This window comes from Ammodytes marinus, assembly GCF_949987685.1.
Source record: "Ammodytes marinus genome assembly, chromosome: 6".
In the NCBI taxonomy this organism is placed as follows: Eukaryota; Metazoa; Chordata; class Actinopteri; order Uranoscopiformes; family Ammodytidae; genus Ammodytes; species Ammodytes marinus.
The window spans coordinates 27,674,673-27,688,587 of record NC_137235.1 but is presented as its reverse complement, the minus strand read 5'-3'; the positions used below and the strand labels follow the sequence as shown (position 1 = coordinate 27,688,587).

General features: G+C 42.0%; 1 protein-coding gene across 1 annotated transcript in view; it reads right to left on the bottom strand.

Annotated features, from left to right (window-relative positions):
• Positions 1-13,915, bottom strand: part of LOC307251516 (integrin alpha-L-like) — a 44,769-nt gene that overhangs the window by 15,830 nt on the left and 15,024 nt on the right. Inside the window, exons 5-17 of the mRNA XM_080028884.1 lie at positions 13,471-13,601; positions 13,222-13,364; positions 12,825-12,975; positions 12,334-12,469; positions 12,170-12,243; positions 11,385-11,502; positions 10,905-11,047; positions 10,024-10,170; positions 6,953-7,150; positions 6,164-6,294; positions 5,728-5,885; positions 5,462-5,631; positions 4,740-4,856 (exon numbers count right to left, since the gene is read on the bottom strand). Coding sequence (XP_079885010.1) covers positions 4,740-4,856; positions 5,462-5,631; positions 5,728-5,885; positions 6,164-6,294; positions 6,953-7,150; positions 10,024-10,170; positions 10,905-11,047; positions 11,385-11,502; positions 12,170-12,243; positions 12,334-12,469; positions 12,825-12,975; positions 13,222-13,364; positions 13,471-13,601 — 1,817 coding nt within the window. The remainder of the gene's footprint in view (positions 1-4,739; positions 4,857-5,461; positions 5,632-5,727; positions 5,886-6,163; positions 6,295-6,952; positions 7,151-10,023; positions 10,171-10,904; positions 11,048-11,384; positions 11,503-12,169; positions 12,244-12,333; positions 12,470-12,824; positions 12,976-13,221; positions 13,365-13,470; positions 13,602-13,915) is intronic.

The following is a 13,915-nucleotide window of genomic DNA, read 5'->3' as shown; positions in this document are numbered from 1 at the left end:
GTTGCTCTCGCTTGAAGCCCGGTTGCATACCTTATTCGGATTACATATTTGAATTGGCTCGACAGGTCGCGTTGTTGCTTGGGTGTGCTCTCGCCTAGAGCTCGATTGCCTAGCCTACTGTAACTTGCTCGCCAGTGGGCGGCATGGTTACACTGCCAATGTACTATTCTAGCGGTGTCGCACCGTGGCTCGGTTGCTCTCGCCTGAGGCCCGGTTGCATGCCTTAGTCGGATGCATATTTTAGCTGGCTCGACTTTTGGCTAAATTCTAGCATGTTTTACTGTAACTTGCTCACCAGTGGGCGTAGTTTTACGCCACCACTGTATTATTATAGTGGTGTCGCCCTTCTTATATGTCCATGGGTGTCGCACCGAGGCTCGGTTGCTCTCGCCTAAAGCCCGGTTGCATACATTGGTTGCTCGCCAGGGAGCGCCTTGGGTTTCCAAGAGTCGCCTTCACTGTGTTATTTTAGCTGTCACACGGTTGTCGTGTCTGTGCAGGCTACTGTAATTTGCTCGCCAGTGGGCGCTATAGTTTTGCACCGCCGCTGTATTATTCTGGCGGTGTCGCGCCGTGGCTCGGTTGCTCTCGCCTGAAGCCCGGTTGCATACCTTAGTCAGATGCATATTTAGTTGGCTCGACAGTGGGCAGCTTACGCCTTCATGACCTCCATACAGTGGGGAATGGCCATGACAAGTGCCCTGCAGGTCTCAGGGTTGAGCACCTGAGGGAAGCGCTGTCAGATAACCCATGCATGAACTGTAGTTTCATGTCTCAGGCACTTAGGTTGCTAGGTAGAGGCTCTTCTACTAGCCTCCAACCAGCTCATGGTATCAGTGGCAGTGAGTAACCTTGCGGCTGGGCATCCTTCCTACTACAGGGGATGACATGCTGTCCACAGCTGCGTCCTGTAACCTCTTAGAGGTGGGCAGCTCGGCTAGAGGGTCAGTGTCCGTCCGTGACTCGCCAAGTATGGGGTTAGATGAAGCTCTGGTTTCATCTGCACCCACGAATGCCTTCTTTTCGGCAGGCCCTCAATCCTCCGTTTCTGTGTGCCTCCCTCTGAGCCTTATTCCGCAGAGCTCCGTAGATGCTGGCCAGATTTAAGGGCTCTCTCCCATCACACTAGTGACAGCAGAGCTCTGGCAGCCATGCACAATGCTGATAGTTAGGGCTTGGACTGGTTAGCTCCGATTGAGCCTGCTATAGCATCCCTGGTTGTCTCCCCAGACGAGGCTCTGAGAGCCGATGTGCGCTGCCCTCGGCCCCAGTGCCGGATTTCAGGCGACCTCCTTACTAGGAGTTACGACATTGCTGCCTGTGTGGGCCATCTGGGAATTTGCTTTCTCACACAGTCCTGGCTCGGTCGCAAACCATACAGGGGTCAGGTGCTGGTCACTCAGCATGGACCCTCAGTGATGCTTCACTGCAGACTTTGCATTATGACTTAGGGAGCCAGGCAGGTTGATGTCAACTGTGACGTGGCGCGCCACCAGGGTTGGCTGGCGCAGTCGTCCCAGTCGGAGGTGTGTCGACAGACCCTCCGTTCTCTTCCAGTGATCCCAGGCCAGACGTTCGGCCAGCTGCTCTTCAGGCCCGTTGCGAAGTGTTCAGGTTGACCAGGCTAGACAGTAGTTGCACGCTGCGACGTGCACCTCTGCCTGATTCCAGGCCGGGAACCTCTGTGGTACCCCGTGCCAATAGCTTCAACCACGTTCAGGTGGACAATCAAGGGGCCAGTGCTTCTCAGCACATTCTGTACAGCGCCGTAACACTGCGCTACAGCTGCATTTCAGGCGCCAGGAGGTCGGCGTCCAGCCTCTGCCCTCCCCCAGAGTCCTTGGGGGTGCTACTCGATGCTCGGTAGGTTCTACTCAACCGAAGTTCAGGTATCAGGAGGTGGGGCGGGGTCGCCCCGTTCTGGACTAAGACGGCGGAATCAGTGCCTCACGATTCTTCCTTTCCCCATGCTGCGTGTTCCAGGGGTCCTCCAGTCTATCGCTCAGGCGGACTGGGTTGTGTCATAGCCCTGAAAGATGCTACTTTCAAGTCCCTACTGTCCAATGTCACAGGTGGTCCTCCCCTTTGCATTTCTGGGCAAGGTGTACCAGTTCAGGGTTCTTCCGTTTGGGCCGTCCCTGGCTCTGCGTATATTAAACAGTGTGTGGCAGCATCCCTGCCACCATTACAGGTGCTCGACTCGGCGGCCATGCGAGCCTGCCTTTCTCCGTAGCGCGTAGCTACCGTTCAGCAGCTACTACAGCACTTCATGCAATGGAGGCTGCTGGAGTACAGCCTCTTCCTTCGACTGATAAGTATGCTGACCTCAGCATTATCTAATTATCATTATCTAAGCTGTCCAAGTTCCAGGTGTCCGGAACACAGCGATAGAAAAGGGCCACCCCCGGGGAGTGGAGACTCCATCCGGAGGTGGTGGGCATGATTGTGACAAGTATGGCAGGGCAGTGGCATATCTCTTTGCTTCCGAAGAGATGACCCACTGTCCCCCTGGGTTCTCCTAGATGGAGAGGACCAGTCCCCTAAGGCAGGAGGCTCTGGCTGATGCTTGGCCAGTCAGCCTGCTTTATGCATTTCCTCCAATTCTTTTGTTACTGGCAACACTGGACGGGGTCCAGCATTGCAGTTACAGCCTACGTTTGGTGGCTCCACATTGGCCAGAAAGGCCATGGATCCCAGCGTTACTAAACTCCTCAAGGAGAGCCTTGGTGCCTTCCAGGGAGACAGGACCTTCTGTCTCAGGTAGGCGGACACATGTGGCACCCGAACTCGGGGCGCCTGCAGCTGTGCGTGGGGCTCCTGGTAGCCAGGACCCACTGTTGACGTATTGCGACCAGTCAGAGGTCCATATCTTTTTAACTTCAGGGGCACTCTCCACTACATGGCGCTATGCAAACAGGTGGAAGTTGTTTTCACAGTGGTGCATGGCACATGGCGAAGTCCCATGGACTTTCTCAGTGATAGTGATACTACACTTTCTGCAGTCTGTGTTGGGCAGCAGGAGAGCTGCTTCCACCCTGTGCGTCTATGTGGCTGCGATATCGGCCGCACATGCAGGGATGGATAACCAGACGGTAGGGTCCCACTACCTAGTCAGGCAGTTTCTGAAGGGAGGCCAGAGGCTTCATTCAGCCACCATGACCCCTGAGGGCACCATCATGGGACTTGCAAGTAGTCCTGAGGGCCTTAGGTCTACCCCCATTTGGGCCGCTGAGTCAGGCAGACCTGACGCGGCTGTCTATGAAGACGGCATTCCTCCTTGCCATTGCGACTGCAATCGGTCGGTGAACTCCATGCCTCGTCAGTGAGCCAGGCGTGCTTGCTCTGGCATGCAGAAGGGTCAGGAGTGGTGCTCTCGCCAAATCCATCCTTCCTATCCAAACGATTGTCTCCCCACCATGTAAACCAATCGATCGAGTTGGCTGCTTTCAATCCCCTGGGCTCACCAGGGGGTGCAGAAAGAACGTCAGACCCACTGTGCCCGGTGCGGCCGCTTAGGGCATAGGTTGTGGCAACAACCAGCTTGCGTAAGACAAATACCTCTTTGTCTGCTATGGGAGCTGCAGGAAGGGGGCTGCCCTGTCCAAACAGAGACACTCCCACTGACTTGTGGATGTGGTCTTGAATGCATACAGAGCACAGGGGCTCCCCATGCCTTGGCCGTTGAGTGCCACTCTACCAGGAGTATGGCTACATCATGGGCTGCCTTGAAGCGGATTTCACGGCAGGACATTTGCGCCATGGCTACATGGTCTTCATCATGTACGTTGCGCGGCTCTACAGAGTAAATGTTGCTGCACCTCATCCGGTGGGATGACAGCTGTCTTGTTGATGGCTGCAAGCCCTTAATTGATAAGTACTCTTCGTGACCTTTTTGGTATAAGTCATCCAGTGCTGTAAGCACCGCCTCTGGCGGTCAGTAGGAACGAAATAGAACGATAGTTACGTATGTAACTACGGTTCTATGAGTTCCGGATGACCGCCAGAGTTCTCTGTCACTCAGACTTCTCAGACACCGCGAGAAGATCCAGTTGGAACAGAACCTCTGGTGACTTCCGGAATATATAGACATTCCCGGGGTCACCCAGGTGTCACAGGTGACTTTGTTGGTATAAAGATCTCGACCTGCGCATGCGCGCGATGGAACATCCAGTGCTGTAAGCACCGCCTCTGGCGGTCATCCGGAACTCATAGAACCGTAGTTACATACGTAACTATCGATTTACTGTAGGTGTTCCCAATACATGATGTCAAATGCAGAAAACTGAAAAATACCCGGATATCCTACTACTGTATATCAGTCTGCAAGCAAACTACATACTTTTTATGGACAGCTGCAGTATTAGGTCTAGTACACTAAAAATAGTATGCCTTTTGGAATGCAGGGACTATCTTATTTGTGTATTTGTATTCATTTGTGGCTATAGTCTTAAGGATACGAAAGCTTTCCGTTTTAAGTTTCTGGCTGTCCTGGTAAAAAGGTCACTGCTTCACTCATTCAGATTTTAACACATACAGGATGTCCTACATGCATATTTGCTATCAGGGTTAAAGGCAAATCCCCAGTTGGAAAGAGTGTTTTTTTCCATAAAGACTAACTAACAAAAGTCATCATCAAGTCCTTAAAACAGTGGTGTGCAGAACCATGATCCTTTTCTTTTTGTAAACACAAATGTCTTAGTGAATGAGATGACAATTCATGTTAATGCCACTGAGCATACCTCCACCACAGCCTGCCGTTGACTGTCCATGTTCAGGACGGCATTCGCGCTCTCACTGTCGTCTTGGGAGAAGGTCAACTTGATACCGATGGGTGATAGTGAGTCTTTAACACATTTCTGCATGAAAGAGGAAGAGGTATCTATTATTGATGAAGGCATTATTTTCCAAAAGAGCAGACAAAATCAGAAAGTTTTCATTTAAGAATGTGGTGTTTTATATTATGCTTAAATACTGATTATTGAAACAAATTGGGTTTACCTTTTTTCTACTAGTATTAGTATAACTGTTATTTTTTGGGTGCTGGATATACAGTCAGGAGTTTTGTTTTAAAGCTACGTTTTTGTGACTGAAGAGCAAAATCACTTTTTGTCTAAATCAGTGAATATCTCCTCATGATCCGCTTCCTGCATGTACTGTTAAAGCTCTGTAAATGGGCATGTTGCTAGCTAATGGTGTGCCCCTTTTGTTTACATACCAGTTTACAGAGCCTAGGCTGTGTATTAACACTGGATTGCTTTTCAGCGCGCACACACAGTATGGACAGGTGAGGATATATTCGCTGATTTTGACAAAGTGATTAGGAAAACAAGCATTCTAGTATAGTTATATAGTTGACCTGCTTTAAAACACTAGCTAAGGTATAGAGACAATAATATTAATAAATGTCCAGATAGGGTAAAGAGTCTGTGAGGGTATATATATTGTAATTGAATGTGCATACTGGCATGTAGATGGAGTAGTTGAAGCAGGTGTGTTTCTCAGTCAGCTCGTAGGTTGACGTAAAATTCCTCGCTTTCTTATCCGTTTGACTGAAGAAACCTCTGTGTGTTTGTCTCTTTGGGTCCACGTCTAGTGTGTACGAGATGTTTAGTCCGGGGCTCATTGTCCCTGCTAAAGGAATCCAGGAGCATTAGAATAAGGCACTGATAGAGCGTGCAGGTTCAGCAGCCGTTAATGAATCACCTCTGCTGGCTAAAGTGCCTATACCTGCTGTGCTCTTTGTGGATTCCACCATCTCAAAGCAGGCTGTCAGCGTTACCATGGGTAAACTTTCGTCTGTTTTGCCCACACAGTCTATTCTCTCAGTGCTGATCTCCTCGGGTTGAAACGACAGACGTGCCTTGACATTTAAGACGGTTCTAGACCTGGAAGACATTCATCAAACATGATTCAAATGGATTATTAGTCTATTACAAATTATTTTCCTCTGTAGAATGCAGAAAGACACCACTCAACTGTTTCACTTCCCTCTCTCATTTTGCTTCGGCAAAGCTGTGATTACATTTGTTGGAGTCAGAAGCCATTTTTGATTGGTCTGAAAGATTCTGAGGCAAGGCATTCCACTGTTTCATTATAACTGATCTAGTCTGGCTTTGTCAAGCTCTGGGTAAGTAACTGTACTTGATTTTGATGGTTTCCATACCTCAAAACAATAGCTGTGCCCTGTGATCCCACCACGATATCTGGGAGCCCGTCCTCTCCGAGGTCCATCTCCCCATCAATGGCCTGTCCAAAGAACCTGAGCCCAGGCATTAAATCCCGGGCTAGGATTCTCTAAAATGCCAGGGATTTTACAAATGAATCAGTGCATGATTGGTACACATACAGACAGACCCACACAGGGTGTCCTGATGCATTACTGATTGACAGTTTTGGGGGAAGCTACTTTGAAAGCATACCTTTGCAAACTACCAATGACTTCACAGTGAAAGAAGTTGAACTACAGTAAAGCTAGCCTATGGAGAAATCTAGTTTGGTTGACTAAAGCTTAGAAGACGTAGTTCAAAGTAGTTTGAACAAAAGTGGAAAGGAGTGTCACATTTTTGTTGGAAACTAATCTGAATTGTAATTAATCTGGGGCTTGTCAATGGGAGTTCAATGACAGAAGCAATGGTCAAATAAAACTAAGAAATTCTTTCATTTCCTTTTACGTCCTAAAAATATGTGGAGCTTGTAGTTTCACCAGTGGACGACTCAAAAAATGGCAAAAATGTACCTAACTACTTATATCAATTAACAGATATCATTCTACTAGTTACATTACATATGGTTAACTAATCACCAACCATGCTGCTTATTGATATTGACAATTATTTGTTAACCTGCTCTGTGCAAAGTGACCACTCCACCAATGTGTTGCTGTTTTTTTCATCACGTAGACGGCTAATTACCTGTTTTACCCCCTCAAAAGAAGAAGTTTTTTCTGTGTCACCTGGCTGAAAGTGCTGCGGACCCCTCTGTGTCTGTCACCGAGGTAGATGTACACGGCCCCCCTGTGATGGTCCTCAAGCGGGGCTCCGACAGCAACGTCCCGCAGTCCGTCTCCATTCAGATCTGCAACACTGGATATGGTGGAGCCAAATCTGCCCATGGACACTGCACTCACGTTCAGTACACTTTTCAGTTGCATCTGAAATGAGAACAGTTAGTTTATTGATCAAGAAAGATAAAGGCATTCATCACCTCTACCTCCATTCTTAAATATACATTATTATAGCTATTTTTTTATCATATATACTGACATGTTAATAACATAATACTAACTATCCAAGCTAAATTGATCTGTTAAAACCCTTATGCCCCGTTGGTGGAATTCTGTGTATCTGGGGTTGCATTTTTGAGATAATTTTGGCTGTGATTGTCCCCTATCCATAAAATTTGGTAAGGAGGTGTGTTTTACAATGAAGTTTTGATATTCTGAGTTTCATCCATTTCCACTTCATTTTGACTGTGTGAGATGTTTTTGTTACACTGGGACCGCTAACTACACGATTTGTACCATTGACTTCCATTATAACGACATTTTTTGACACCCCCCTTAAAATTAAAGTGAAAAATATTTTTGACTGTAATTTCCCATTTCTCTGTAGTAAACTTGATAAGGTTATGTAAAAATAAGGTCAATAAAAAAAATGCCCCGTTTTAGCCCCCCCCCCCTGACCTCTATGGTGACCCTTTACAACAAATTGGCATCCTTGTGTAATTCATGGCTGCAAACCAGTTAAAAAAATTAAAAAATACAATAAAATTGTTTTGATGTGTAGTTGGTGAACACATCTTTTAGTCAGAATGGTTGAAGTTAAAAAAAAAAATCCAGGAGTGTGTCTGTGTGTACTCAAATCAAATACACTGAAATCCTTGTCTAAAAAGATGCCATTTCGTAAACTCATAGAAAGCCATAAAACCAGTATTTTTGATTCCTTGGCCATGCCAAGATAAAATCAGAATTTATATAATGTTTTGCATTCATTTTGAAGGTAAGGCATCACATTTTAGGTTTTAACTATTATCTAGTTGATTTATGAATTTCATATGGTGTATTACTGGGGGAAAACTTGCCTCATGACACAAACCTGAAAAAAAATTGGATTTTTCATAATTTTAAAAAATTTCAGGAATACTGGCCACTGCAACAACAAATCTAAAGAAAAATGTCAAATGTGTTTGGATATGGATGGGGGGGACTGTTGTCTGCATGTCCATGACAAAATAAGATTGTGTGTGTATGTGTGTGTGTGTGGGGGGGTGTGTGTGTTTGCATGTGTCATACGATATTAGGGCTGCAAATCTGTACCCCTTGTAATTTCTCTCCTCTCATACACACACACAAGCACACTTTCACACACACACATGCACTTACACATGCACACACACACACAAACAGACACATACACACACACTCACACACTAAAAAAAAAAAAAAAAAGCTGTTATTTTGTAGTTTTAGTGAGTGGTTTTCATCATAAAAATTCATATTTTGATGATAAAAGAGGTGATAAAATGGGTAAATTTTACTATTCTCTTTCATTTTACCCAATTGCATTGTGTTTTCTGCAGTAATATGGGAAATCAGAGGCAAAAAAAATGTTTCACTTTAATTCAAAGGCGGGTTGCCAAAAAGTTTTCTTATAATGCAAGTCAATGGTAGAAATCTAACTTTTTTTATTCAATTTGACATTATTCAAAAAGTAATAATGCCCCAAATTCAATTTTCTCACCTATTGTTCAGATGGGTGAGCCGGTGATACTAATAATAATCAAAGTTAAAAAAAATATTTGAATATTGAATTTTAGTGTATTTTTCAAAAAAGCGGTTGGTGGTATATGATCGAAACTTGCATCTAAAGGGTTAATTTTTAATTGTGATTAATTAAATCATGACATAGATTGAACAACAACCCCTTCATGAAAAATATGGGAAAAAAAATGGTGAAAAAATATTGATCTTTCATCATTTTAATGCAGTTTAAAGGTCAAAATACACAAAATGTACGAAGCGGTCCCAGTGTAACTTTTTTATTAAATCTGACATTAAACAAAAAGTAATAATGCACCAAATATAATTTTCTCACCTATCATTCAGATGGGTGAGCCGGTGATACTAATAATAATCAAAGTTAAAAAAAATATTTGAATATTGAATTTTAGTGTATTTTTCAAAAAAGCGGTTGGTGGTATATGATCGAAACTGGCATCTAAAGGGTTAATTTTTAATTGTGATTAATTAAATCACAACATGAATTGAATAACAACCCCTTCATGAAAAAAATGGAAAAAAAAATTGTGAAAAAATATTGATCTTTCATCATTTTAATGCAGTTTAAAGGTCAAAATACACAAAATGTACGAAGCGGTCCCAGTGTAACTTTTTTATTCAATCTGACATTAAACAAAAAGTAATAATGCACCAAATATAATTTTCTCACCTATCATTCAGATGGGTGAGCCGGTGATACTAATAATAATCAAAGTTAAAAAAAAGATTTGAATATTGAATTTATGTGTATTTTTCAAAAAAGCGGTTAGTGGTATATGATCAAAAATGGCATCTAAAGGGTTAATTTTTATTTGTGATTTATTAAATCACAACATGAATTGAATAACAACCCCTTCATGAAAAAAATAGAAAAAAAAATTGTGAAAAAATATTGATCTTTCATCATTTTAATGCAGTTTAAAGGTCAAAATACACAAAATGTACGAAGCGGTCCCAGTGTAACTTTTTTTAACGGGGCATAAGGGTTAAGGGGTTGGACTAGATAAGTTTTTTTTACTCTCTCCTACCCCCTTCGAGCATGTAGGAAGTGTGTCTGTTGTATATTTTATTTTTGTTTTGCTTTTTTTATTTTTTATTCATCTATTAGTATTTAAACTTGTTTTTTTATTGCTTGCATGTTCGAGATAAAGACAATCAATCAATCAATCAATCAATCAATCAATCAATCAATCTATCTATCTATCTATCAATAAAACCTCCCTGTAACCTTATTAAAGCTGAATTACCTCGTTGGTGAGTGTGTAGACATAGATCTGGCCCTCTCTTTTCTCCTGAGGCTGGTAGAAGAGTGGAGCTCCCACCAGCAGAAAGTCAGTGTGGCCGTCTGAGTTGACATCTACTGAGCACAACTCTGAACCAAAGTAGGAACCAATCTGAAAAGTAAGGTTTGGATCATTCATGTAATGGTTCACTGACTCTCTTTGCCGTGTTTGAAAACTGTGCTATTCTTTGTCTTTTTGTCTTTTGGTATTTTTTCAGTTCTTCTGCAAGAAAACTGGATGCCATTGAAAGGAAGTTCTTGGTTTCCTCTCTGCAACCTCGGAAATACAGTGCCTTTGCACATTTGTATAGAGTTACAGCGAGCAGCCATTTGCTATATAAAAAAAGGTTTAAATGTATTTATGAAAGACAAATAGGCTTGATTTATTTCTTCATAAAAGCCATTATCTTAGTTTATCAGATTAACTTGCAAGTCATTTCACAGCGGATGTAAATGTGAGAGGTTCTCTCAGTTTAACTGTGCAAAGTTATCTCAAAGGTAAAAATGAACCTGCTTCTTGGACCTCTTGTTATTCAATGAGACATTTCCCCCCAAAATAATCCACACAAGCTCAACTGTTTGTATAACAATAAAGCTTCAATTAAGGGTGAAGTCAGCTATTCTGGAGAATGTTTGTTGTCAAAATTAATTATTTGTCGGAATCAGGGAATATCTCCTCACAATCAAACGGCCTACTGCGTATTTTTTCTGCCAGTCCACACAGTATTGACAGGTAGCAGATCTTTAGGAGATATTCACTGATTTTTACAAAAAGTAATTTTGACAAAAGCAATCTTGCTTCGCTGACTCCTCCTTGCAAGGGTAAATTGAGGAAGAATAACCAACCTGGTCTCCATTTAGCCTTTGAGCTACAGTCCAGTTCTTCCCAACGTGTATAAAAACGACAACCTGTCCTATGTGCTGAAATCTTGGGGCACCGGTGAAATATAGAGGGGCGTTATTCCTCTCCCCGACCGCAACAGAATATCCTGCAACAGTCAGACACAAATGACATGATCTACAATGTTCACTCACGTCAAATAGGTTATATAATGCAGTGTAGACAATTGTCATTTCATGTACAACTCCATTGTGTCCTACTAGTAGGTATTATAAATAGCCATTCTCATTTTAGTTTAAGATACTATCCAATCAGTTCGCTACAGTTACAGTTTAAAGCTATTTTAAACTGGAAACTGAAAGAGGTTATTCAGTGATGTGTTTGTTTATGTTTTTGCCCCAGAAATGAAATAGGCCATCCGCATTTCAAGCCAAATAAAATTAATTTTAACATACAGAAAATATGAATAATGTATTGTTCAGTACCGATGTAGGAATCCATCTCCATGTGTGGATCTTCAATCTGTGTTTCCATCTGTTGATTAAGCTCTTGGAGAGAACCACGCCAGCTGTTTGTTCCCACTGAACCCAGAATCAAGATGTCCTGTTGAGAGAAATGTGCAGGTCTGATCAGAGCAGAGAGAGGACTGAAGCTACCAGAAGCAGGGATAATGTTGGCAGTTGACTGTAACATGCATCAGGCACGCATGGTGACAATCAAATTATTAAGACTGTTAATGGTCTCACCCAGAAAAAGTAAACAAAACAATGACAAAATAAATGTTGTTTTGATTTTGTGGTTTTATTCCTACAGAAGTAATTGGTTTTCAACCAAACATACAGTTTTCTGATGCTAAAAGATTGTGATGTCTATAGAATAGATTTGAGATTTCTTTATCATTTTGTCATTTTTGTTCTCCACAAAAAAAGATAATTGTGTTTCACAAGTCAGCAGTCGATAAACATACTTCAGTGCAACATATAAATATTAAAAGTGACGGATTAAATAAAATAATAAAAAAGCTAAAAACCTGTCAGGAAAATCAGAATAATTTAAGGTGTAGTCACTAGTCAGTGATTCTGGAGAATGCTTGTCAAAATCACTTTTTGTCGAAATTTGTGAATATCTCCTCACAATCGGCTATCTGTCCTTACTGTGTGTGCGCTGAAAAAAAAATCCAGTGTTCATTCACAGCCTAGGCTCTGTAAAACTGGTATGTTGCCTGCTACGGTGGGCCCCCCTTTGTTTATTACCAGTTGACTTTACTCACCTTATGGAAGACGGCACTAAATCCACTCTGAGACATTTCATTGGTCATTTCCCCTGCCCGATCCACTTTGGAACCTGAATATGAGGACGTTTGCAGTTCTTGTTACATCATCATTAAAAAAACATCATAATTTAAAAAGAGAAGAGTGAAAAACTGAACATCACCTTCCATTTTAAAGATCTTTTTTTGGAAGTTTTCCAGTACTCCAGTGAGTCCGTCATAGTTCTCAATTTTGAAGGCATTTTTGTCCTTCGGCTCCGAGGCAATGGCCCTGAATTTATCCAGTCTAGCATCTTTGACCTGAAGCAGGAATGCTGCTTGAAATGATCTGATTTCAAGTCTGATTTCAGCAAGATGAACAACACACTTTTGGCCTCAAAACTAGAATAAGTTGCACTACTTTAGGCAGAATTTCTTTTTCCACAATTGATAGACTAAATATAATGTTCCTATGCTGGTAAAAACATGTTTGAATTATTGTTTTTGTCTGAGAAATGACCAGAATGATTCCAAGAATTGATCTGTGAGGAACACCACAAGTGATTACTTAAGCTGATTTAAAAAAGTGTATCATATGTATCATATATCTATCTACAGTATGTATTGGACCAATAAGACAGTATGTTAGGACATGTTACATCACATCACAGCTTACCCCGATGACAAAGCGAATGATGTTTCTGTCATCGTAACTTTTGACAACATTATATCTGTCTCTATCGCTTGGATTTCCATCTGTGATGAGCACCACCACTTTTATTGCATCAGGAGAGGCGCCTGCCTTTGGGTCCTCAAAGATGTTTTCCCTTAAAAAAACAGATTCATAAGTAACTTCTTTGAATGCTCACATTAAACAAAACTATCGATGAATAAATATGAATCAATGAATATTTACTTCAACAAATAAGATGCTCATAATCTTACGGTTGTACCATGCATGAGCTTGAGTATTTTTCCCCTAAACAACAGTAGTTACTTGAACTTCATTCGGTTTAAGAGTTTGAGATAGGTGTGTTATGTAACTGAACTTATATATAACATATATAACTTACAACACAAATTTAAGCGCTGTGTGTGTGTTGGTGAGATAATGCATATGTTCTTCTTTCTTCAGTTTATCAAGAGCACTGCCAGCTTCATAGTCATTGAAGTCAAAAACAGTTCTACCATCTGAGGAGAACTGTACTGCCGCAAACTGAAAAAAGTAGACATCATAATACAATATTAACTTAACAATATACAAAGTGTAGTAATTCAACAAAGACATGCTCTCAACACAGTGTGGAGAGTAGTGCAGTGACCTTGATTGATGTCCCGGCAAGGCTGTTCATTATTTCAATGATGAAGTCTTTACTTTTGTTGAACTCCACTTCGGTCATACTGCCAGATCCATCGAATAGGAAGACGAGGTCCACTGTCTTTTTTGTGCAGTCTAAAAACAGGGAAATTAAAATGAAAAAGAATATTTAGTCAGGACCAAAAAACAAAAATTTTAAAGCTCCCATATTATACACTTTTCGGTTCTATTATACACCATATTATATGGTCTTAGTGGTCCCTAATACGTTTTTCTTTAATTGTTTGCTGAAAAAAACTTTCAGGTAATTTATTGTACTATGCTGATGTTCAGCTAATCTCACAATGGCCTATTTTTTTAAAAGAGCTGCAGCTCCCCTCGTAAATATACAATCTTTGAGCTCCCCCCACCCCCTGTCTGGAAGCGAAGCCAGATACGCCTCGCCCTCT